Below are 22,887 nucleotides of genomic sequence, written 5' to 3' on the forward strand. Positions count from 1 at the left end.
TCAGGGGATATGGGGAGAAGGCAGGAACGGGGTACTGATTGGGGATGAACAGCCATGATCACATTGAATGGCGGTGCTGGCTTGAGGGGCCGAATGGCCTCTACTCCTGCACCTATTGTCTATTATCTATCTCCATTAAACATTCCCTCTCTATGACCTTATAGCTCTGCCAACTAGTGTTGGACATTTCTACCTTGGGACAAAGGTCCTGACTGTCTACCCTATCTGTACGAATCATAATTCTATATACTTTCATCAAGTCTCCCCTCAACCTCTGACTTGCCAGAGAAAACAATCCAAGTCTAATTAGTCTGAAGATGGGTCTCGACCTGAAACATCACCCATTCCTTCTCTGCCCTGTCCTGCTGAGTTACTCCAAATTTTTGTGTCTACCTCCAGCACCAGACTAGTTCCGCCACAATGCAGTGCAGAACATCACAGGAGAGATTTTTCTTTTTCCTGTGGCTATCAAACTGTACAACTACTCCCCCTTCTGTCGTGGGGTAGACTAACTCCCCTTCCTCTCCCCAACCTTTGCACATCCCCAATCCTGGAGTTTCCACTTGTCACTTTAATTTCATGTTTCATTTATCCTGTTGTGTTTTATGACTGTTGGCAGACCGATTTAACAAATAAAGTTCTATTGTATCGTATATAAACCTCTCCCTCTATTTACTTTGTGTACTAGTCATGTCTCTACTATTTATTTCATTCCCCTTGCATGTTTTTCCTCTACCTGCTAAATTTTTGTAAGGTGTCCTTGAGACTCTTGAAAGGCGCCCATAAATAAATTGTATTATTATTATTATCCAGGCAGCATTGTGGTAATGTTCATACATTCTCAGTATGTGTACATTCAACAGTGCCATACTCAGTGGCATTGGCTGGAGGTACCTGGGTCAATGCATTTCGTTGTCTCTGTACTGTACACTGACAATGACAATTAAATTGAATCTGAATCTGATCTGACTCTGCACTGATGAATGGAGGTGAGGAGCTAGGGAGAGGATAAGGCCGAGTGCGCCTGCGCGGGGGTGCCGTCTGCCCATTCACACCCCCAGACACAGTGCCGGCATCGCACTGGACGGCGCAGGCGCGGTGCCGGCACTTCACACCCCCAGCAGTGCCGGCATCGCACTCGACGGCGCAGGCGCGGCACTTCACACCCCCAGACACAGTGCCGGCACTTCACTCGACGGCGCAGGCGCGGTGCCGGCACTTCACTCGACGGCGCAGGCGCGGTGCCGGCACTTCACTCGACAGCGCAGGAGTGGTGCCGGCACTTCACTCGACAGCGCAGGCGCGGAGTAGCGGGCTGTCTCCTTCACCTTGTCCTCAGCAGCGGCGGGTTCGGTCGGTCGGAGCGGCGACGCCAGGTGACGGGTGACCGGGTGACCGGGGACAGGGGACAGGGCGGGAGGGAGACAGGGGGAGATCCCGGGCTCGCGCGGCGGGGGCGCGGTGAGGCGATCGTGTGTCGGGCCTGGTCTGGTCTTGTCTGACAGGGCCGGGGGCTGGAGCTGGGGACCCGACCCGACCCTTGGGGCAGGATGTGGACATCGTCACCTCCCCCCCCATTTCCCACTGACCCACCCCCCCACCCCCCCCCCCTTTCCCTCCACCCCCCCCCTTTCCCACCGACCCCACCCCCCCACCCACCCCCCCCCCCCCCCCTTCATCCATTCCCACTGACCCCCCCCCCTTCATCCCCCCCCTTTCCCACCCCCCCCCCCCCTTTCCCACCGACCCCACCCCCCCCCCCCCACCCCCCCCTTTCCATTCCCACCGACCCCTCCCCCCCTTCATCCCCCCCCTTTCCCACCGACCCATCCCCCCCCTTTCCCACCGACCCCTCCCCCCCACCCATCCCCCCCCTTCATCCATTCCCACTGACCCATCCCCCCCTTCATCCCCCCCCTTTCCCCCACCGACCCCCCCCCCCACCCATCCCCCCCCCCCCTTTTCCCACGACCCCTCCCCTCCACCCCCCCCTTTCCCACCGACCCCCCCTCCCCTCCACCCCCCCCCTTTCCCACTGACCCAACCCCCCCCCCATCCCCCCTTCATCCTTTCCCACTGACCCCTCCCCTCCCCCCCCCCTTTCCCACCGACCCCTCCCCTCCACACCCCCCCTTTCCCCCTGACCCCCCCCTCTTTCCCTCCCATCCCCCCACCCATCCCCCCTTCATCCTTTCCCACTGACCCCTCCCCTCCACCCCCCCCCTTTCCCACCGACCCCTCCCCCCACACCCCCCCCTTTCCCACCGACCATCCCCCCCCCTTCCCACCCCCCCATCCCCCCTTTCCCACCGACTCCCACCCCCCCCTTTCCCACCGACCCCTCCCCCCCCCCTTTCCCACCGACCCCCCCCCCACCCACCCCCCCCTTCCCACCGACCCCTCCCCTCCACCCTCCCCCCCTTTCCCACCGACCCCTCCCCTCCCACCCCCCCCCCTTTCCCACTGACCCCTCCACCCCCCCCCCTTTCCCACTGACCCATCCCCCCACCCACCCCTCCCCTTTCCCACCACCCCATCCCCCCCATCCCCCCCCCCCTCCATGGCAGGCACGGTGGAGCAGCAGTAGAGTTGCTGCCTTACAGCAAAATGCAGCGCCAGAGACCCGGGTTCGATTCTGACTACGGGTGCTGTCTGTACGGAGTCTGTACGTTTCTCCCCGTGACACTCCAAAGACGTGCAGCTTTGTAGGTTAATTGGCCTGGTTAAAAAAAAAAAAAAATTGTCCAGTGCTGAGTGATCCTCCACCTAAACCTTTTCAGCGTTCCACATCCAGATCCAGATCCAGATTCCCCCCATTCCCCCCTCCACCCCCCCCCCCCCATTCCCCCATCTGCCTCCCCCATTCCCCCATCTGCCTCCCCATTCCCCCTCCCCTCTCGCCCACTCCCCCCAGTTTTACTTCCCCCATTCCCTCATTCCCCCCTCGCTATTCCCCCCTTCCCCCTCCCCCCATTCCCCCATTCCCCCTCCCCCCCCACCCTCTTCTCCATTCCCCCCTCCATTTCACCCCATTTTCCTATTCCTTTCCTAATTTCCTCCTTCTTCCCACCCAATCCCCCATACCCCCTCCCGCCCTATCCCCCCCCCCCCCCCCAATTCCCCTCCCACCCCCCCCAAAAAAAAATCCAAAATTGTCCAACCTCTCCACAGAGCTAATGCCCTTTAATCCATACAGCATTCTGATATTTTATTCATGTATATATTGAGGTCCAGTAGATTGGGTTTTGTTCTCTAATTATTATGAATTTGTTAACTATTATTCAGTCCAGTTGAGGCCTATACAAATTTTATAAATTAGAATGCAACTTTCTCTGTTTTTTGCCTGATAAAGCCCAGTAGCCCATATAGATAGAAACAAAAAGCTGGAGTAAATCATCGGGACAGACAGCATCTCTGGATAGAAGAAATGGGTGACGTTTCTGAAGATGGGTCTCGAACCGAAACGTCACCGGTTCACAGATGCTGCCTGTCCCGCTGAGTTACTCCAGCATTTTGTGTCTACCTTCTGTGTAAACCAGCATCTGCAGTTCCTTCCTACACCCCAGTATCCCATATGCTGCCTTAACCACATTTTATACATGCACTGACACCCTCAAGGGTTCCTGGATTTCAATGCCCCCTGTTCATCAATACCCTGTTAGACCCCCCCCCCCCCCCCCCCCCTCCAATGTGGAACCTTGTCAAAGGCCTCACTGATGTCCGTGTAAACCACATCTCTTCTGCTCTCATCAATATATTTCTTTGTTTCCTCTGAAAAATCAATCAGGTTGGTCAGACAGGATCTGTCCTTATGTTTTATAAAATATACACAATTGACATGAGTGAAATTGTAGCCTGAATGTAAAATTGATTAGGAGAGAAAGACTGAACTGATTATTATTTTCATACTGGAGTCTGCTATACATTGTTCCTCCCTGTTGTCACAAGGAGGAATGAGTATAAGGTTCGAAAGTGCGTGGCCTGAACATTGGTATTCGGTGGCACAGTGGCGCAGCAGGTAGAGCTGCTGCCTCGCATTGCCAGAGACCCAGGTTTGAACATAACCTCAGGAATTGCCTGCTTGGAATCTGCACCAATCTCCCTGTGACTGTGGATTTCCTACGGGGGGCTCTGGTATCTACCCCCCCCCACATTCCCAAGATGTGTGAGTTTGTAGGTTTTATTGGCCTCTACGTAAATTGCCCCTAGAATGTAGGTTGATGCAAAAGTAGGGAAATATAGAATTAGTGTGAATGGGTGGTCAGTATGGACTAGGTGGGCCGAAGGGCCTGTTTCTGTGTTGTATCTTTCAAGCAATCAATCAAAAATCATTCAATTGTCTCATTCATTTTCCTCCCCTTGGAACATTGATTCATACATCCTATCTTTTTTTTCCATGGTGGAATCTTACTAGTTATCTTCTTTATAATCATGAAAGATGCTGAAGAGGCTCACACCGTTTAAAGCAGCCAGTGTCAGTCCCTGACACACTGGATCTAAACTAAAGCAGCTAACAGTGCCTCAGTACAATCACTTGGTCACTGGGTGGAAACTGGTTAAAGTTTGTTTAATTTGAACTCTGGAACCTATTATGGCAAATGACAAACTCACCAACAAACATGGGTCCTGGATTTTGGAAGAGTAAGACATTAAGTCTGAGTATGTGTTGAGTTTCTGTTAAATAGTTTTATCTCCTTTCCAATGGCAGGATGTTTGTGCCACCTTCATACGCAGATCTTGGGAAATCCAGCAGGGATCTCTTCAACAAAGGATATGGTCAGTATATTTTTTATCTGAGTAACGTCAGAACTGTTCCAAAGGTTGGATAAGAGTTGAGTTATAAATGCCTTTGCAAATTGGAGATTGTCATTGCACCACACCTCATTTCTGCAAAGAATATAATTGTATATATTTTTTAATAATGTTTGAATGTACAAATGCCTTACATCTAATAAACACGTTGTAATTACTGTTGCAGTAATGGTGGATATGTTATATTTGTATGGTAATGCACTCCTGCCCAATGTACTAATCCAGTGCTTTTGTAAATCAGCATCTATTGCACATATTTACACCCACCTCCAGCTGTGACACACTTCCTCGCTTATATGTTGTAGTGTCAACCCAGATTGTTCATGTCATTGGAGCAGAATTAGGCCATTTAGCCCGTCGAGTCTACTCTGCTTTTCAATCGTGGCTGATCTATCTCTCCCTACCAACCCCATTCTCCTGCCTTCTCCCCATAACCTTTGACACCCTAACTAATTGGGAATCTGTCAATTTTCACTTTAAAAATACCCAATGACTTGGCCTCGACAGCTGTCTGGGGCAATGAATTCCACAGATTCTCCACCATTCCGACAAAATAAATTCCTCCTCATCCCCGTTCTAAAACTACACAAGCATTGTGTGTTCAAATGACAAGAGTTGGAATTGAACCTGTATTCTTCTGCTACCCCTGTGCAAAAGAGAGATTTATGATTGTACAGTAGGATTCACACCCCTTGTGGACAGGACAAAGCTATTTACAGCCACAGGAGGATCTGCTACCATCCAATACAATCACTCTACTGAAATCTATTTAATCTATTGTTCTTGATTCTGGCTTGATTGTATTTGTGTATAATATTACCTGATTTGATTGGATAGTATGGAAAACAAAGCTGTGTAGATAGAACTGTAGATGCTGGTATATACTGAAGATAGACACAAAGTGCCGGAGTAACTCAGCGGGACAGGCAGTATCTCGGAGAAAAAAGGGATGGGTGCTGTTTTGGGTCGGGGCCCTTCTTCAGACTGTTCTTCAGACTGAATCCCAGCCCGAAACATTACCCATCCATTTTCTCTAGAGATGCTGCTTGACCCGCAGAGTCACTCCAGCACTGTGGAACATCTGTAGAAAACAAAGCCTTACACTGTACTTTGGTACATGTAATTATAATAAACCTAATCCTCTTCAAGTAAATTGGGATTTTTTAAAAATACCATCAAAAATTGATTTGCCTGTTGTTTTTGTGGGCCTTTTCAGTTTAATTTGTAATCATATGTGGTGTCCTGGAATAGAAGGCAACTTGATGAATCAGCCGATTTCCTGTGATCTGTTCCTAGTTCAGTTCCTAGTTCACTTTTGGTCTCCAATTTGAGGAAGGACATTCTTGCTATTGAGGGAGTGTAGTGTAAGTTCACAAGGTTAATTCCCAGGATGGCGGGACTGTCATATGTTGACAGAGTGAAGCGGCTGGGCTTGTACACTCTGGAATTTAGAAGGATGAGAGGGGATCTTATTGAAACATATAAAATTATTAAGGGATTGGACACGCTAGAGGCGGGAAACATGTTCCCGATGTTGAGGGAGTCCAGAACCAGGGGTCACAGTTTAAGAATAAGGGGTAGGCCATTTAGATGAGGAAAAACGTTTTCACCCAGAGAATTGTGAATCTGTGGAATTCTCTGCCTCAGAAGGCAGTGGAGGCCAATTCTCTAGATGCTTTAAGAGAGAGTTAGATAGAGCTCTTAAAGATAACGGAGTCAAGGGATATGACGAGAAGGCAGGAACGGGGTACTGATTGTGGATGATCAGCCATGATCACAATGAATGGCGGTGCTGGCTCAAAGGTCCGAATGGCCTCTACTCCTGCACCTATTGCCTATTGACGTGTATTCTGTGCATTTGTGGCAGTGGTTTTCCTTCTCTTTTGCCAATGATTTTCAAATGATCTCAATATTTCCTGTAATGAAGTGTCAGTGGGCCTTTATTTGCAACCCTGCCCTCCTGAAATGCAGAGAGGATGTGGAAACTGCCTGTGTTCTCCACAATGGATTAACCACAATTAACAGTAGCTTGTGATCACAATGAAGCCACTGCAAGTCCCTCTTTGCCTGGGCGTGCACTGCCACTTGTTCTTTGTTCAAAAGGTTAAGCTGGGGAGGGGTGAGGTGAGGTGGGGGGTTGGGGGCCTGTGTGGAGAGATGCTGCTGGTTTCTCCAAAATTTCAAGCAGTACCAAGTAGTGAAGCAGCTGATGTCTTCCATACTGGTTGTTGTTTGGGTGGGGGAGGGGGATGTGGAGGGAGGGGGGAGGGGGAGGGGAGGGGGGAAATGCCTGCATTACTGACCAGACTGGGGTGATTTCTCAGCCTTACTGGGACTTGCTCCCTCTGTATTCCCCGCGACGGTTTGATTCTGAGCGCAGTTACGGAGTTTTTTGTGAAGGGGAAGCACGTGCACAGATCTGGAATGGGAGGGTGAGCCTGGCACTGATTGATATGAGCAGAAGCACTCGGAAAATACTTCACATTCATTTATGGCCACGTGAGGCAGTCCAGTGTATGTCATTGATTCCTGCTGGTGCCAATGGATCTGATGCAATAGCTCTTTATATAGTAACAGCAGCTATTTTTTGCACCTGAGAGTGAAACTTGGTGCATGAGTCGATTTGACTGCTATCAAATAATTCACGAGTAAATCCACTGGCATCCACCTTTGCAGAGATTTGTAACTGATGTGAACTGAGGAGAAATAAATAGGAGAGCCCAAGTGGTGCAAGAATTTAATTAAACCTTGACATGGTGAATCCTGGGTTTTAACTGAGTGTAGGCTGCTGTCAGTGTGAACTGTGAAGCATTATTATTTGGATATAAGCATTGCAGTCATGGAAACAATAGCTGACCACCACAATATTACATTCCAAACTTAACACAGTGCCCTCCATAATGTTTGGGACAAAGGCCCATCATTTATTTATTTGCCTTTGTATTCCACAATTTGTAATAGAAAAAAATCACATGTGGTTAAAGTACACATTATCAGATTTTATTAAAGGCCATTTTTATTCAAGGGTTTCGGCCCGAAACGTTGCCTATTTCCTTCGCTCCATAGATGCTGCTGCACCCGCTGAGTTTCTCCAACACCTTTGTCTACCTTTGAAATTACAGCTGTGTTTATACATAGTCCCTCCATTTCAGGGCACAATAATTTCCAAATCTCAAATTGTGGAATACAGAGGTAAATAAATAAATGATGGGTCTTTGTCCCAAACATTATGGAGGGCACTGTATATGTGGGGATAAAGACAACTTCAGACTCAAGAAAGGTCTTGACCTGAGTTACGTTATAGACAATAGACAATAGGTGCAGGAGTAGAGGCCATTCGGCCCTTCGAGCCCGCATCGCCATTCAATGTGATCATGGCTGATCATCCCCAATCAGTACCCCGTTCCTGCCTTCTCCCCATATCCCCTGACTCCGCTATCTTTAAGAGCCCTATCTAGCTCTCTCCTGAAAGTATCCAGAGAACTGGCCTCCACCGCCCTCTGAGGCAGAGAATTCCACAGACGTTGGTACACAGTGGTTCAAAAACCTTGTTGACGGGAGGAAGCTGTTCTTGAACGTGGAGGTAACTTCTGTAGATTCCTTCTATGGTGGGAGGGTCAGTGCCGGGCAGTGTCCACCACCCTCTGCAGCCTCTGTTGATCCTTGGCGTTCAAGTTACTGAACGAGTCTGTGATGCAGCCAGGCAGTGTGCTCTCCACCATACACCTGTAGAAGTTCGATAGAGTACTCGGCCACCTGTTGACTCTCCTGAAACCTCTGAGGAAGTGGAGGCGTGGTAGAGCTTTCTTTTTTGATGGAGTGATAATTAGATGCAAGTACTCCTTAATACCACCACTTATGTACCTGTCATGGAACCCCACCCTCGACACGTACACTTTTACCTCTAAGTACAATGGTTCAGGGTTTTTTATATTTCAAACAATGTTGGATTTAATTTAATTCCTGGAATTTTTGGTATTTCCTTGTAGTTAGAAATATTCAGCATTTTGCTCCGAAGCCCTGTGCAATATCAGCAGTACCAGTCAAACGTCACCTATTCCTTCGCTCCATAGATGCTGCCTCACCCGCGGAGTTTCTCCAGCATTTTTATCTACTTGGTTTACAAAAGCTTGATTCATGGACTCCCCTAAATGTGACTAAACTCACATGATATTAAATTCAAACGTTGCTGCCTTACAGTGCCAGAGACCCGGTTGTTGTCTATCTTGAGTTTGTACGTTCTCCCTGTGAGCGATTGGGTTTACTCCGGGTGCTCCAGTTTCCTCCCGTACTCCTGAAGTGCAGGTTTGTAGGTTAATTGCCTTCCGTAACTTTGTCCCTAGTGCATTGGGAAGTAGTCTGCAGGAGTGCAGATTGGTGCGGACTTGGTGGGCAAAAGGGCATGTTTCCACACTGTATCTCTAAACTAAACCAGATTACTTTCCCCTCCCTGTCTCCACTTTTGGTGATTCTCATGAATCGTGTGTGATTTTGATGCCCTTCACTACAACACGTGGAGGTGTGGTCATTTTTTGAGCATATCCTGACTTATGGACAAAATTGACTCGGGAATGTCTGTGAAAGCAGAATTCATTCATTGCCACAGGACAGGTTGCAGAGCTGCCCACACTAAAGTGTCCTTGTTCTCTTTCATTAGGGTTCGGTTTGGTGAAGCTGGATCTCAAGACCAAATCATCGAGTGGAGTGGTGAGTGTTATAGATAAGCACCAAGTTGGGACGTCTGTTTCTGATAGTAAAATGGACAGCCTTTCACAATAAGCTGTCAGGTGATAGGGAAAGGCAACATGACTGCCGGGAAACGGGAATAATTAGAATTATTTCAGATTACAACTGTACAAATCTCGAGCTGGTCAGAAAACAGCTTTGAGAATGTCCTGGGAAGGAAGTGATTGAGAGAGGTATGATTATTATATGCAGGCATTTGTGAGACTTTGAGATCCAGCGGACTGCTTTAATATTTGTGTATTAACATTGTTACATTTGGAGCAAATGAACTGAATCAGGGTTAATTTGCATCAAGCTTTAGTTTCTCCATTAACTGAACTTGAATGAACCTCAGTAAACTTTGTGAATTGGTCTTCTACAGATGCCTTTCCTGATGTTCTCTGTTTCCTACTCTCAATTCATTTACAAGCCTTTCCCAATAAGCTGTTTGGTTATTGAAGTCCAACCACAACTTTCAGTGCTGTCACCACTGTATTCTAAGGATAGGTGGAACTATCTGGATGGGAATTGGTGACTTTCTCTCTGCTCTCTGTGTCTGCCAGTATATTGGTCACACTTGATCTTGCAGACAAATTCTAACATACTTTTCCCCTCTTTGCTTTCCTCTTGCTGCCTGACCCTGTGTGTGCTGGATTCTGCACTCAGATGGTAAGAAAGTGTTGCTGAATCCATACGTGTTCTCTCACCTTCTCCTCCCTGCCTTCCCCTTTAGACATTTGATTAACACAGTTCCTGGATGTGAAGAATGTTTGATTTATTTCTGCTGATGGTGTTGCTTCCCTGCCCTGCTGCTTGCCCTGCTCAGGTGCCAATGTTCTATGCTGTATAATTGTGGCCTGATATTCCCAGGCTGAGCTGAGGCAGCAAGGTGTGCAGAGACGAAATATAACAAATTGTTATCAGGTCTCCAGGCCATAATTCCCAGATTATTATGCGGGTTGTATTGGATATTCGAAAGGCTTTTGGGAATTTGATGTGAAACTGATTAAATTGTGTCGTATTTAGCCTGTGTTACCAGCGACAAGTATTGTTGTCCAGCTATAAGTTTGTTATTTCTTCCTTGGTCTGGACTTCCTAGCTGAGGAAATAATTTTAGGTTACAGCATGGAAACAGGCCATTTGGCCCATCTAGTTCTATGTTATCTCACGTCAATCTCCTCTCCCTACATGGGAGAATTTACAGAGGACAATTAACCTACAAATCCCGACGTTTTTGGGATGTGCGAGGAAACCCATGTGGTTACAGGGAGAACGTACAAACTCCACACAGACAGTGTCAGCGGTCAGCATCGAACCCGGGACTCTGGCGCCATGAAACGGCAGCTTTACTAGCTGCGTAACTGCACCATCGTTTCTCTGCGTCTGTTCCCCCTTCACATGTGCCATGTACCTCCCCCCCTTCCCTGCCCACTACACTTGATGCACTTGCTGTGATGAATAGCCAATTGAGCAAGTGACTGGAGCGTATGGAGCTGGGCACAAGATCCCTGCCAAGTAAACTTGCTGTGTGTTAGCCGCTCTTTATTGAAAACCTGTTTCCTGATACTTCTGCGGTCTTTAATTTCCTGTAACAAAATTGTGGAATAAATAATGGAATTAAAATGAGTTGTATTTTACCATGTCAGAAACTAACATGATAGATCTACACTACAAATCTATTGGCCCCAGCAGTGGGAAGGAAGGTTTTGAAATATTTTCTCTTTTAGGAGTTTACTACCTCTGGGACTTCAAACACTGACTCGGGCAAAGCTACAGGCAGCCTGGAAACTAAGTATAAAATGAAGGACTATGGCATCACCTTCACTGAGAAGTGGACTACAGAGAACACTGTGGCTGCTGAGATCAGCCTTGAAGATAAGGTCTGTAGAACAAACACATGCATTCCAAGAATGGGAGAAAGTAAATATTAGCATAAAGAAAACTTGAATTATGTTAAATGTAAATAGTCTTGTGCAGTGTTAGCTGAATCGACCCAAGATTAAAATGAACTCCAGGCAATTCAAGCAAATTCCTTTTAAATCTTGATCATTTGGATGCAGTGGTGTCTGATGTACCCCACAGGATATGTCGAGCTAGCCTTGCCTGATTACAATTACTGATGTTGACTGAACTGCATGTTTGCATTCACAGTCCCTGACCTGAAGACAATTGACGTGGGTGGGTAAATGGTGTCACTAACATTGTCTGTTGAAAGGTACGGCTTGGAAACAGACCCTGCGGTGCCGACAATCCATGCCGGACATGGACCGCTCATTCACACAGACATCACACTGTATCAGGATCGAACCCCCCCCCCCCCCCTCCTCAGCTCGATCCATCTATCACTTGCCAGGTTTTGTCTCTTCAGCTTTCTCCCCTCCACTACAATCAGCATGAAGAAGGGTCCCGACACGAAACGTTGTCTGTCAGCGCCTCACAGATACTGTGTGACTCGCTGGGTGACTCGCTGAGTTCCTCCAGCACTTTGTGTTTTGCTGTTTCTGAAAATACAACCTAACTCCGGTTTCCTTCCTCCACAGCTTGCTAAAGGACTGAAGTTGACGTTTGACACCACATTTGTACCAAACACAGGGTAAAGCTCGTACTATCTGCTGTCTGTACGGAGTTTGTACCTTCTCCCCGTGACCTGCGTGGGTTTTTCTCCGAGATCTTCGGTTTCCTCCCACACTCCAAAGACGTACAGGCTTGTAGGTTAATTGGCTTGGTAAATGTAACAAATTGTCCCGAGTGGGTGTAGGATAGTGTTAATGTGCGGGGATCGCTGGTTGGCACGGACCCGGTGGGCCGAAGGGCCTGTTTCCACGCTGTATCTCTAAACTAAACTAAACTAAATTAATCTGGATTTGTGCTTTGCCTGCAGAAAGAAGAGTGGAAAGCTGAAGACTGCCTACAAGCGAGACTACATTAACTTGGGTTGTGATGTTGACTTTGACTTTGTCGGCCCCACCATCTACAGTGCGGCAGTTTTTGGGTACGAAGGCTGGATCATCGGCCACCAAATGGCCTTCGACACTGCCAAGTCCAAGCTGGCACAGAGCAACTTCTCCTTGGGGTACCGGGCTGGCGATTTCCAGTTGCATACACACGTGTAAGTACACCTGAGAATGGAGAGCGCTTGCATTCACAGCTCAGTTTCTCTGCTGAACCTTGCGTTGAAGAAGAACATGTCATTTAATCTGATCATTCTCCCACACTCCAAACTAGTTGCCTGTAGTTGCCTAAAGAATCATCGAAGTGGGACAGGCCCACTTAGGAGACTAAAGATATGTTAAGGGCCTGTCCCACCTCCACCATTTTCTTCGCCGACTTGCCGGCACCCGTCATAGTCCCAGCAGGAAAATGTTCAGAGTGTTTAAAATCCACCCAGTGGCGACCAGAAAAAGGTACGACTCTTGGTACTCATGACCGTACAGGTGTCACGTGTCGACATGTTTGGTGGTGAGAAGTACCTTTTTCTGGGCGCCGTTGGATTTTCAACACTTTGAACATTTTCGGCGACCTTCTGCAACCATGACGAGTGCCGGCAAGTCGGCGAAAATAATGGGGTAAGTGGGACAGGCCCTTTAGACATCTGGAACTGCTTCTCCACTGCTGCTAATGCGATGGTGCTGCTCAATTAGAATCCCTTTCCTCCACTTTGTGTCTCAGCAATGACGGCGCTGAGTTTGGCGGCTCCATTTACCAGAAGGTGAACAACAAGGTGGAGACTGCAGTCAGCCTTGCCTGGACAGCTGGCAGTAACAACACTCGCTTTGGAATTGCCACCAAGTACCAGATAGACCAGGACGCCTACGTATCAGTGAGTAACCTTGGTGGACATTTATATCCCCGAACATGGATTAACCTCGTATCAGAACAGACACTGAGAATCAAAGTGTTGGTTCTAACTTTAAGTGGGTTCTCTACTGCGTGTGGGAGAATATGTACAATTATGGACAAATACTAGGTGGAGAGAGTCATTTAGTAATCTTTCAAAGAGAAGGTTAATTCAGATTCAGATTCAACTTTAATTGTCATTGTCAGTGTACAGTACAGAGACAACGAAATGCAGTTCGCATCTCCCTGGAAGAGCGACATAGAATATGATTTCAATAAATAAATCTATTTACATGCCGTTAAGGATAATGGAAGGAATGGCTGCCTAGAATTATATAATTCAGTGATTCGAGGTTTAACACTGGGGTGGTCAAATTAAATGGTGATTTAAAAATATACCAAAATAAAAGGAAAATTACATCAGGGGAAATTTGTTTTCCTGATGATAGTCTCGCACTCTCTCGCCCTCGCCCTCTCCCCCTCCCCCTCCCCCCCCCCCCTCTCCCACAGTCTTCCACTCACCCCCAGTCTTCCCCTCACTTCCCCCCCCCTCTGCCCCCCCTCCCCCCTCCCTCTGCCCCTCCCCCCCCCCCCCCTGCCCCTCTCCCTCCCCCCAGTCTTCCACTCACTTCCCCCCCCCTCTCCCTCTGCCCCTCTCTCCCTCTCCCCCCCCTGCCCCTCTCCCCATGCTGTTTTGCCCCTCCTCGCCCCCCCTCTCCCCATGGTTGTTTTCCCCATTTGTTTGAATATTTATTTGCTGTGTTTCAGGCCAAAGTGAACAACTCCACCCTGATTGGACTGGGATACACTCACACCCTCCGACCAGGTTTGTATACCTTCCCATCTTAGTTCGTTCAGTTTGAAATATCTTTCATTAGTAATGTAGCTCTGTGATCTGTGCTCTGTTCTGGCGACAATGGTCGCAGTTCGTGCAGTCATTGCTGACACAGGAAAGGGGGGGTGTGGTTGATACGGCTTCCTCCTTCTAGTTGTAAGGCGGAGGAAACTTGATTGGCCGATTGGCCTCATTCTTCTCCTATCCCTCCTATGACCTTCGGCCCACTGAGTCCATGCTGACCAACAATCTCCCATTCACACCAGTCCTATGTTATCCTACATTTTCATCCACTCCCTACACACTAGAAGCTAATACACAGACCAAACTTTCCTACAAATCCGCATGTCTTTGGGATGTGGGAGGAAACCAGGGGGAACGTGCAAACTCCACCCAGACAGCACCCGAGGATCGAGCCCAGGTTTTAATTTTAGAGGTACGGCATGGAAACAGGCCCTTCGGCCCACTGAGTCCATGCTAAACATTGATCACTTGTTCACACTAGTTATCCCACTAAACACTAGGGGCAATTTACAGAGGGCCAATTAACGGACGAAACTGAACGTCTTTGGGATGTGTGAGGAAAACGGAGCAACCGGAGTAAACCCACGCAGTCACAGGGAGAACATGCAAACTCCACACAGAGAGCACACGGGGATCGAACCTGGGTTTCTGCCGCAGTGAGACAGCAGCTCTACAAACAAGTGTGTTGCCCGCAGAGCTATTAGTCGCATGAAGGGGTCTTTGGAGAATGTGGGTGTGCGACGTGAAGGGCCATTATAGGGCGCGTGGAGGTGTGGGGAATAGAGGGATGTGGACCACATGTAGGCAGAGGAGAACATGGCATCATGTCTGGCACAAACCTGATGGGCCGAAGGGCCTCCTCCTGCGCTGAACTGTCCTGTGTTGTCAGGGAATATGGGGAGAAGGCAGGAACGGGGTACTGATTGGGGATGATCACATTGATCAGCCATGATCACATTGAATGGCGGTGCTGGCTCGAAGGGCCGAATGGCCTACTCCTGCACCTATTGTCTATTGTCTATACCTGTTGACCCACCCTTTCCCCCCTCCCTCCCTCCCGCCACAGGTGTGAAGTTGACACTCTCTGGGCTGATCGATGCAAAGAACATTCACGCAGGTGGTCACAAGGTGGGTCTGAGCTTTGAGCTGGAAGCATAGTTTGCGAAGAGAATCAAAGCAACCTCGGGTTAGCTGCTATCACACTAAACATCTCTCGAGAAAACGACCCCTCCACAGACAAAGGCACTGAAGAATTATGAGGATATTTGGCCATATTGTTGGATTTTTATTCTGCTGAGCTCACTCATCGACTGTCAACAGGAAGCATGGATCGCAGTCCCTTGGGATTGGACCTGTTTCCCTCTCAACAGCATCTGGGGGCTGTATCATGCCGATATTCTCATTCTGAATTATCTCCCCAAAACGTCAGCTTTCAATCAAACGTACGCTATAATTACAGCCAATGATTTATCCCTTCCCCCCTCCCCCCGTCTGTATGTGGTGAAGTGCTCCATGACAATTTTTGAATCACTGTGGTGTATTAAACATTGAAAGTAAAATAAAAAGAAGTAATTGACTTTCTTGGTCGTTGTCCTGTTGGAGGCTCCGTGAGTCGTTCTGTCGCCGAGTTCCACCGCTGCCTCTGCCAGGGCTGGGAGATCGTCAAACCATGCACTGGTGCTGCAGGTAGTCACATGCAGTTCTTGCAGCCCAGTGCTGTACACACAGTTGCAGCAATGAACCCCCAGTTGGCAGAAGGTAGCCACATGTAGGATGCGCTGGCTCTGGGAAGGGTCCAGAGTGGGTCCCAGGATTGAGGCTGGTTCTCTGGATGCTTTCAAGGGAGAGAGCTAGATAGGGCTCTTAAAGATAGCGGAGTCAGGAGATATGGGGAGAAGGCAGGAACGGGGTACTGATTGGGGATGATCAGCCATGATCACATTGAATGGCGGTGCTGGCTCGACGGGCCGAATGGCCTGCTCCTGCACCTATTGTCTAATCTAAACTGGATAAAGTTAGATTTCATGTCTAAAATGGAAATGGTTAATCGGGTAATGCAGGAATTACTCAGTGGTTACTGAGCTGCGAATTTATTCTGATGATTAACTGTTATTTTGTTGTGGACTTTTGACTGCTCGATTGAACGTAAACATTTGCAGTAATTTTACATAGAAACATAGAAAATAGGAGCAGGAGGAGGCCATTTGGCCCTTTGAGCCAGCACCGCCATTCATTGTGATCATGGCTGATCGTCCCCAATCAATAAGCCTGCCTTCTCCCCATATCCCTTGACTCCACTAGCCCCTAGAGTATCTAACTCTCTCTTAAATTCATCCAGTGACTTGGCCTCCACTGTCCTCTGGGGCAGGGAATTCCACAGATTCACAACTCTCTGGGTGAAAAAGTTTTTTCTCAAATGTCTTAAATGGCCTCCCCTTTATTCTAAGACTGTGGCCCCTGGTTCTGGACTCGCCCAACATTGGGAACAGTTTTCCTGCATCTACACCAAGAAGGAAGGCCTCTACAAAATCCAAAGCTACTTGGAAGCCTGTTAAAAAATAAATTGTTGAAATAAAAACCGCAGATGCTGAACATTTTTAGTACATTTATATAGTAAAAAGTTAGAATATGCTGGAAACACTCAGCAGGTCCGGGCAGCCTCTGTGGCGAGAGAAACACAATGTTCTGATGTTCCCAGTATAGTGAGAAGATCGGGTAACAATGAGAAATGAATTAGTTTTACAAGAGCCAAATTTATATGTGCCTGCTATTGTAAAGTCCAGAAGGGAGTGGAGTTTTAATTTTGTTAAGAGATACAGAGGCCCACCGAGTCCAGGCCGACCGACTCGTACACCAGTTCTATCCTACACACTAGGGACACTTTGCAGAAGCCAATTAACCTGCAAACCCGCACGTCTTTGGAATGTGGGCGGAAACCGAAGCACCTGGAGAAAACCCACGTGGTCACAGGGAGAACGTGTAAACTCCACGCAGACAGCACCCGAGGTGAGGATTGAACCAGGGTCCCGGGCGCCGTGAGGCAGCAACAATACCGCCACTGGCTACACCCTGCTGACTTGTGACCTTGCACCCGACACTCTCCAGCTTGGTTTTTGATTTCAAAAGCCAAAAAACTGCAGAGGTCCGAAATCTGCAATAAAATAACAAAATGCAAAGGTTACGGGGGGAGAAGGCAGGAGAATGTTGAGAGGGAAAGGTAGATCAGCCATGATTAAATGTTGGGAGTAGACTCGATGGGCCAAATGGCCTAATTCTGCTCCTGTGGCTTATGAACATCTTGATGTGCAGGTTCACCGAGTCTGCTGTTGCCCTCACTGATGTCACTCAAGAGCCTGACCCACTTGCCGATTTTTTTCGGCGACTGCTGGATCTGAGTTGCCAAAAGATTTTGAACATTTCAAAATCCAGCAGCGACAAAAAAAAACTGTTGCGACACTTGAGGACAGGCCGCGCGTCAATACGTTGTCACAGCGCATCACCCCGCGACTTTATCGGTGACCTGATGTGTCAGCCAATGATGCCGGCAGTCGCCTAAAAAACCGCCAAGTGGGACAGGCCCTTTAGATTGAAGAGACTTTTAGACAGGTAGGTGGATTGCCAAGAAAGGAGGGATGGGGGCCATGTTCAGGCAGGGGAGACTAGTGTAACTTGGCATCATGTTCATCCCAGACATTGCCTGCTGTAGGGCCCGTTCTTGTACTGTACAGTTCTATGTTTCTGTAATTTGTATCTGCCTTGTTGAAGTCTCAGGAACACCCCAAAACAGGCCTTACTGATTCGGATTCAATGCTAATAAGAGATTAAAGCAGTTTTCCCAATGAAATAAATAGGAGTACCTTTAAATATCTAGCACTCCGCCTATCTGTGGTCTTTCCATTTATTTACATGCAGCCATACAGTTTTAACTTGCACCTATCCTAGCTGCACATTATATTCTTTCTCTTTACAGACATCGTGTTGTCCAAGTTGATTCTGCATGACAGACTTTGAGTCTTGTGTCTGCTCCTCTGAATTGTTCGCAACCTTCGCTCTCTGTATCCACGGTACATCGGGTTCAGAGAGCAGGGGACGGAATTAAAAGTCGACATCCCAGCCCGAGTTCTCGTCAGGTGGTTCCTCCTCTGTGTCCTGGGGGAAGGTATCAAAGTTGCTGGTGTCCAGAGGCCCGTTCACCTGGAAAGGACAGACGCACACATTTATCGAGACACAAGAGACCGACCGCAGATGCTGGAATCGTGAGCAAGAAACAAAGAGCTGGAGGAACTCTGCGGGTCAGGCAGCATCTGTGGAGGGAATTGGACACACGACAATTCAGGTCAGGACTCTTCTTCAGAAGTTCTCCTCCTCCTTCCGTGTCTATTCCCTCCACAGACATTGCCTGACCATCTGAATTCCTCCAACACTTTTCTTTGTTCAGATTCAGATTCAAATGTTATTGGCATTGTGTCAGTGTACAGTACAGAGACAACGAAATGCAGTTAGCATCTCCCTAGAAGAGCAACATAGAATATGTTCAACTTTTAGAGGTGCCCATCAAATGAATCAGCCCCAAAACGTCATCTGTCCTTTCCCTCCTTGGTAGAACTGCTGCCTCACAGCGCCAAAGACATGGGTTCGATCCTGACTACGGATGCTGTCTAGGCGGAGCCTATATGTTCTCCCTGTGACTGCGCGGGTAATCGCCAAGAAAGATGCGCGGGCTTGTAGGAAATTGCCCCTCGTGTGCAGAGAGTGGATGAGAGTGTGGGATAACATTGAACTTGGTGCGATCGATGGTGGACTTGGTGGGTCAGAATAACTGACCCTTCAATGTGGAGGTTTAGAGGTTAGTTTGGAGATACAGCATGGAAAAAATCTCTTTGGTCCATTGAGTTCTTTGTTGACCATCGAACACCCGTTCACAATGGTTGCGTTATGCCACTTTTATATCCACTCTTCTACACACTAGAGAACAGTTAGCCCACAACCACGCACGGTTTTGGGAGGTGGGAGGAAACCCAGGGGAAACACACATGGAGAAGGGATGTGGATATGGGAATCCAGGGTTGCTGGAGCCCTCTATAAGATCAAATAGAAATGTTCGCATCATGGTGGCGCAGCGGTAGAGTTGCTGCCTTACAGTGACTTACAGACCCGGGTTCGATCCCGACAACGGGCGCCGTCTGTACGGAGTTTGCACGTTCTCCCGTGACCTGCGTGGGTTTTCTCCGAGATCTTCGGTTTCCTCCCACACTCCAAAGGCGTGCAGGTTTGTAGATTAATTGGCTTGGTGTAAGTGTGAATTGTCCCTAGTGGGCGTAGGATAGTGTTAATGTGCAGGGATCACGGGCCGGCACGGACCCAGCGGGCTGAAGGGCCTGTTTACCACACCGCATCTCTAAGAATAATGTGATGCATAATCTAGGAAGTGTGAGGTCGCTTACACTTTGAAGAATAGGTGGAGTGAGCGTTCCTTTCCTGAGACCGTCAAAGTTGAAGCCTTCAAACCACCTGGAGGAACACAAGAAACAGACAATTGTTGTACAGAGTGTACCATTGTATTACATAGAGAGGGGTGAGTGCCTGGGTTGGTCCCGACTACGGGTGCTGTCTGTACGGAGTTTGCACGATCTCCCCGTGACCTGCGTGGGTTTTCTCCGAGATCTTTGGCTTTCTCCCACACTCCAAAGGCGTGCAGGTTTGTAGGTTAATTTGTATACTTGGTATAAGTGTAAATTGTCGCTAGTGAGTGTAGGCTTGTGGTAGTGTGCGGGGATCGCTGGTTGGCACGGGCTCGATGGGCCGAAGGGCCTGTTCCTGCACTGTATCTCTAATCCTCGTCCACGCCACTTACTTGTGCTTCTGGATGTCTTTAACTCCGTTCTTTTGGTTGCCGAGCCTCTCGGAAGGATTGTCCCTGTTCAGACAGAGAGAGAGTTGGCAGAGTGTTAAGGGCCTGTCCCACTTGGGTGTAATTTACGTGACGTCGTTTATGCGTCACGTCCTGGTCGTTACGCGCGGCGCCCCAGGATTTTGGGATTCACAAAATCTTCGCTCGCCAACTGCGTGACGTGCAAATGGGGCAGACCCCTTACACATATGGTGCAGACGTGGTGAAGAGTGGACATAGTTCCTCGTACAGGTTCTTCTGCTGTAAATTGTGTCACCATTACATAAATTGGATATAATCCGAGTGATGTATTGAGGAACATCATTTATAGAAACATAGAAACATAGAAATTAGGTGCAGGAGTAGGCCATTCGGCCCTTCGAGCCTGCACCGTCATTCAATATGATCATGGCTGATCATCCAACTCAGTATCCCGTACCTGCCTTCTCTCCATACCCCCTGATCCCCTTAGCCACAAGGGCCACATCTAACTCCCTCTTAAATATAGCCAATGAACTGGCCTCAACTACCCTCTGTGGCAGAGAGTTCCAGAGATTCACCACTCTCTGTGTGAAAAAAGTTCTTCTCATCTCGGTTTTAAAAGATTTCCCCCTTATCCTTAAGCTGTGACCCCCTTGTCCTGGAATTCGGTTCCTGATCGCATCATAACATATTAGTTATGATGCGATCAGGAACTCAAAATCCACTTTAAAGCAGAAAAAAAGCTGTCTTGGGTTTAAACAGCATAAGGGGAAAAAAATATTTCTATATGTCCCTGCAGTAGACAGACAATATTGTCCCTCAGGAACACAGCTGCTACTTTAATAGGAACCTGAGGGGCAACCTTTTCACAAAGAGGGTGGAGGGTATATTGAACGAACTGCCAGAGGAGGTAGTCGGGACAGATATAACAACATTTAGATAGGCTCATGAATATGGAGAGATATGGATCACTTGCAGGCAGACATGATTAGTTTATCTTGGCATTGTGTCCTTCATGGACAATGTGGGCATGTTCCTTTGCTGCACAGATTAATATTTATGGACAGGTACATGGATAGGAAAGGTATGGTGGGAAATGGGCCAAACGCAGGTACGTGGTACGAGCTTAGATGGAGCATCTTGAATGGGGCATGGATGAGATGGGGCAAATGGACTGTTCCCATGCTGTACGACTGTAGCACTCTAATTAATCTTCCCACTTCCCACAAGCCAGCAGAGTGTCTGTGTTCACTTCATTAACAGGTTGGGACGGGGATTTGAACTCCCATTTTGCTGGCTGGCTGTTGCCACTATCCTGGCTGTTGCCACTATCCTGGCTGTTGCCACTATCCTGGCTGTTGCCACTGTCCTGGCTGTTGCCACTGTCCTGGCTGTTGCCACTGTCCTGGCTGTTGCCACTGTCCTGGCTGTTGCCACTGTCCTGGCTGTTGCCACTATCCTGGCTGTTGCCACTGTCCTGGCTGTTGCCACTGTCCTGGCTGTTGCCACTGTCCTGGCTGTTGCCACTATCCTGGCTGTTGCCACTATCCTGGCTGTTGCCACTATCCTGGCTGTTGCCACTATCCTGGCTGTTGCCACTATCCTGGCTGTTGCCACTATCCTGGCTGTTGCCACTGTCCTGGCTGTTGCCACTGTCCTGGCTGTTGCCACTGTCCTGGCTGTTGCCACTGTCCTGGCTGTTGCCACTATCCTGGCTGTTGCCACTATCCTGGCTGTTGCCACTATCCTGGCTGTTGCCACAATCCTGGCTGTTGCCACTGTCCTGGCTGTTGCCACTGTCCTGGCTGTTGCCACTATCCTGGCTGTTGCCACTATCCCGGCTGTTGCCACTATCCTGGCCCTCCCGTGACCATGGCCCCTAGCCGTGCATCCACGACACTCACCTGCACAGTTTCTTGATCAGGGTGCCTGCGTTCTTGGTGATTTTCTTTGGGAACTCGATCATGTCGATCCCCCTGAGGATGATATTGTAGGTCTGCATTGGGTCAGACCCTGAGAACGGGGGGCTGTGGAGACAAAATGGACAATAACTCATTACTTGTGTTAAGTTGCAGCTGGTCGACAAACATTTCAACATCTTGACTATCCATCGGTGACCAGAAAAAGGTACGGCTCTTTGGGCGACTACTCACGACCATACAGGCTTCACGTGTGTGTGTGTGTGTGTGTGTGTGTGTGTGTGTGTGTGTGTGTGTGTGTGTGTGTGTGTGTGTGTGTGTGTGTGTGTGTGTGTGTGTGTGTGTGTGTGTGTGTGTGTGTGTGTGTGTGTGTGTGTGTCTGAGTGTGAAACAGTGTGTGTGTGTGTGTGTGTGTGTGTGTGTGTGTGTGTGTGTGTGTGTGTGTGTGTGTGTGATTTGGTGTGTGTGTGTGTGTGTGTGTGTGTGTGTGTGTGTGTGTGTGTGTATGTGTGTGTGTGTGTGTGTGGATGAGTGTGTGTGTGTCTATGAATGAGTGTGAACCAGTGTGTGTGTGTGTGTGTGTGTGTGTGTGTGTGTGGTGTGTGTGTGTGTGAACCAGTGTGAGTGTGTGTGTCGATGAGTGTGTGTGAGTGTGTGGGTGTGAGTGTGTGTGTGTGTGTGTGTGTGTGTGTGTGTGTGTGTGTGTGTGTGTGTGTGGGTGCAACATTGTGTGTGGGTCACCTGTGGGCCAGTACATGGTGACTCAGGGGGCCGGTAGGTTTGTGCGAGTGGCTGGGGGGGAGGGTCACCTCTCGCTCTCACCTGCCAGTCAGCAGCTCGTACACCAGGATGCCCAGCGACCA

General features: G+C 48.6%; 2 protein-coding genes across 5 annotated transcripts in view; one reads left to right on the forward strand and one right to left on the reverse strand.

Annotated features, from left to right (window-relative positions):
* Positions 1–1,244: 1,244 nt before the first annotated feature.
* vdac3 (voltage-dependent anion channel 3) lies at positions 1,245–15,645 on the forward strand. 3 transcript variants are annotated; one of them, XM_055662407.1, is made up of 9 exons: positions 1,245–1,376; positions 4,709–4,776; positions 9,470–9,519; positions 11,265–11,417; positions 12,078–12,130; positions 12,419–12,646; positions 13,207–13,357; positions 14,143–14,200; positions 15,300–15,645. In XM_055662407.1, the coding sequence occupies exons 2-9, from the start codon at positions 4,710–4,712 to the stop codon at positions 15,389–15,391; spliced, it is 852 nt and encodes a 283-aa protein (XP_055518382.1). In that variant the 5' UTR covers positions 1,245–1,376; position 4,709; the 3' UTR covers positions 15,392–15,645. The 3 variants fall into 3 exon arrangements, with proteins under 3 accessions (XP_055518382.1, XP_055518383.1, XP_055518384.1); XM_055662408.1 differs by having other exon boundaries at positions 1,316–1,387; positions 4,706–4,776; XM_055662409.1 differs by having other exon boundaries at positions 1,319–1,383.
* Positions 15,646–16,497: 852 nt separating this feature from the next.
* LOC129713372 (cGMP-dependent protein kinase 1-like) overlaps positions 16,498–22,887 on the reverse strand; it is a 38,170-nt gene continuing 31,780 nt past the window's right edge. Inside the window, exons 14-18 of one of the 2 annotated variants that reach the window (XM_055662378.1) lie at positions 22,847–22,887; positions 22,010–22,132; positions 20,088–20,150; positions 19,678–19,744; positions 16,498–18,427 (exon numbers count right to left, since the gene is read on the reverse strand). The exon at positions 22,847–22,887 is cut by the window's right edge and continues 123 nt beyond it. In XM_055662378.1, the coding sequence (XP_055518353.1) occupies positions 18,329–18,427; positions 19,678–19,744; positions 20,088–20,150; positions 22,010–22,132; positions 22,847–22,887 (393 nt within the window). In that variant the 3' untranslated portion in view covers positions 16,498–18,328. Of the gene's footprint in view, positions 18,428–18,492; positions 19,745–20,087; positions 20,151–22,009; positions 22,133–22,846 lie in introns of those variants that run through there. The other variant, XM_055662377.1, reaches the window with a different exon arrangement.

This window comes from Leucoraja erinacea, chromosome 35 (assembly GCF_028641065.1).
Source record: "Leucoraja erinacea ecotype New England chromosome 35, Leri_hhj_1, whole genome shotgun sequence".
Lineage (NCBI taxonomy): Eukaryota > Metazoa > Chordata > Chondrichthyes > Rajiformes > Rajidae > Leucoraja > Leucoraja erinaceus.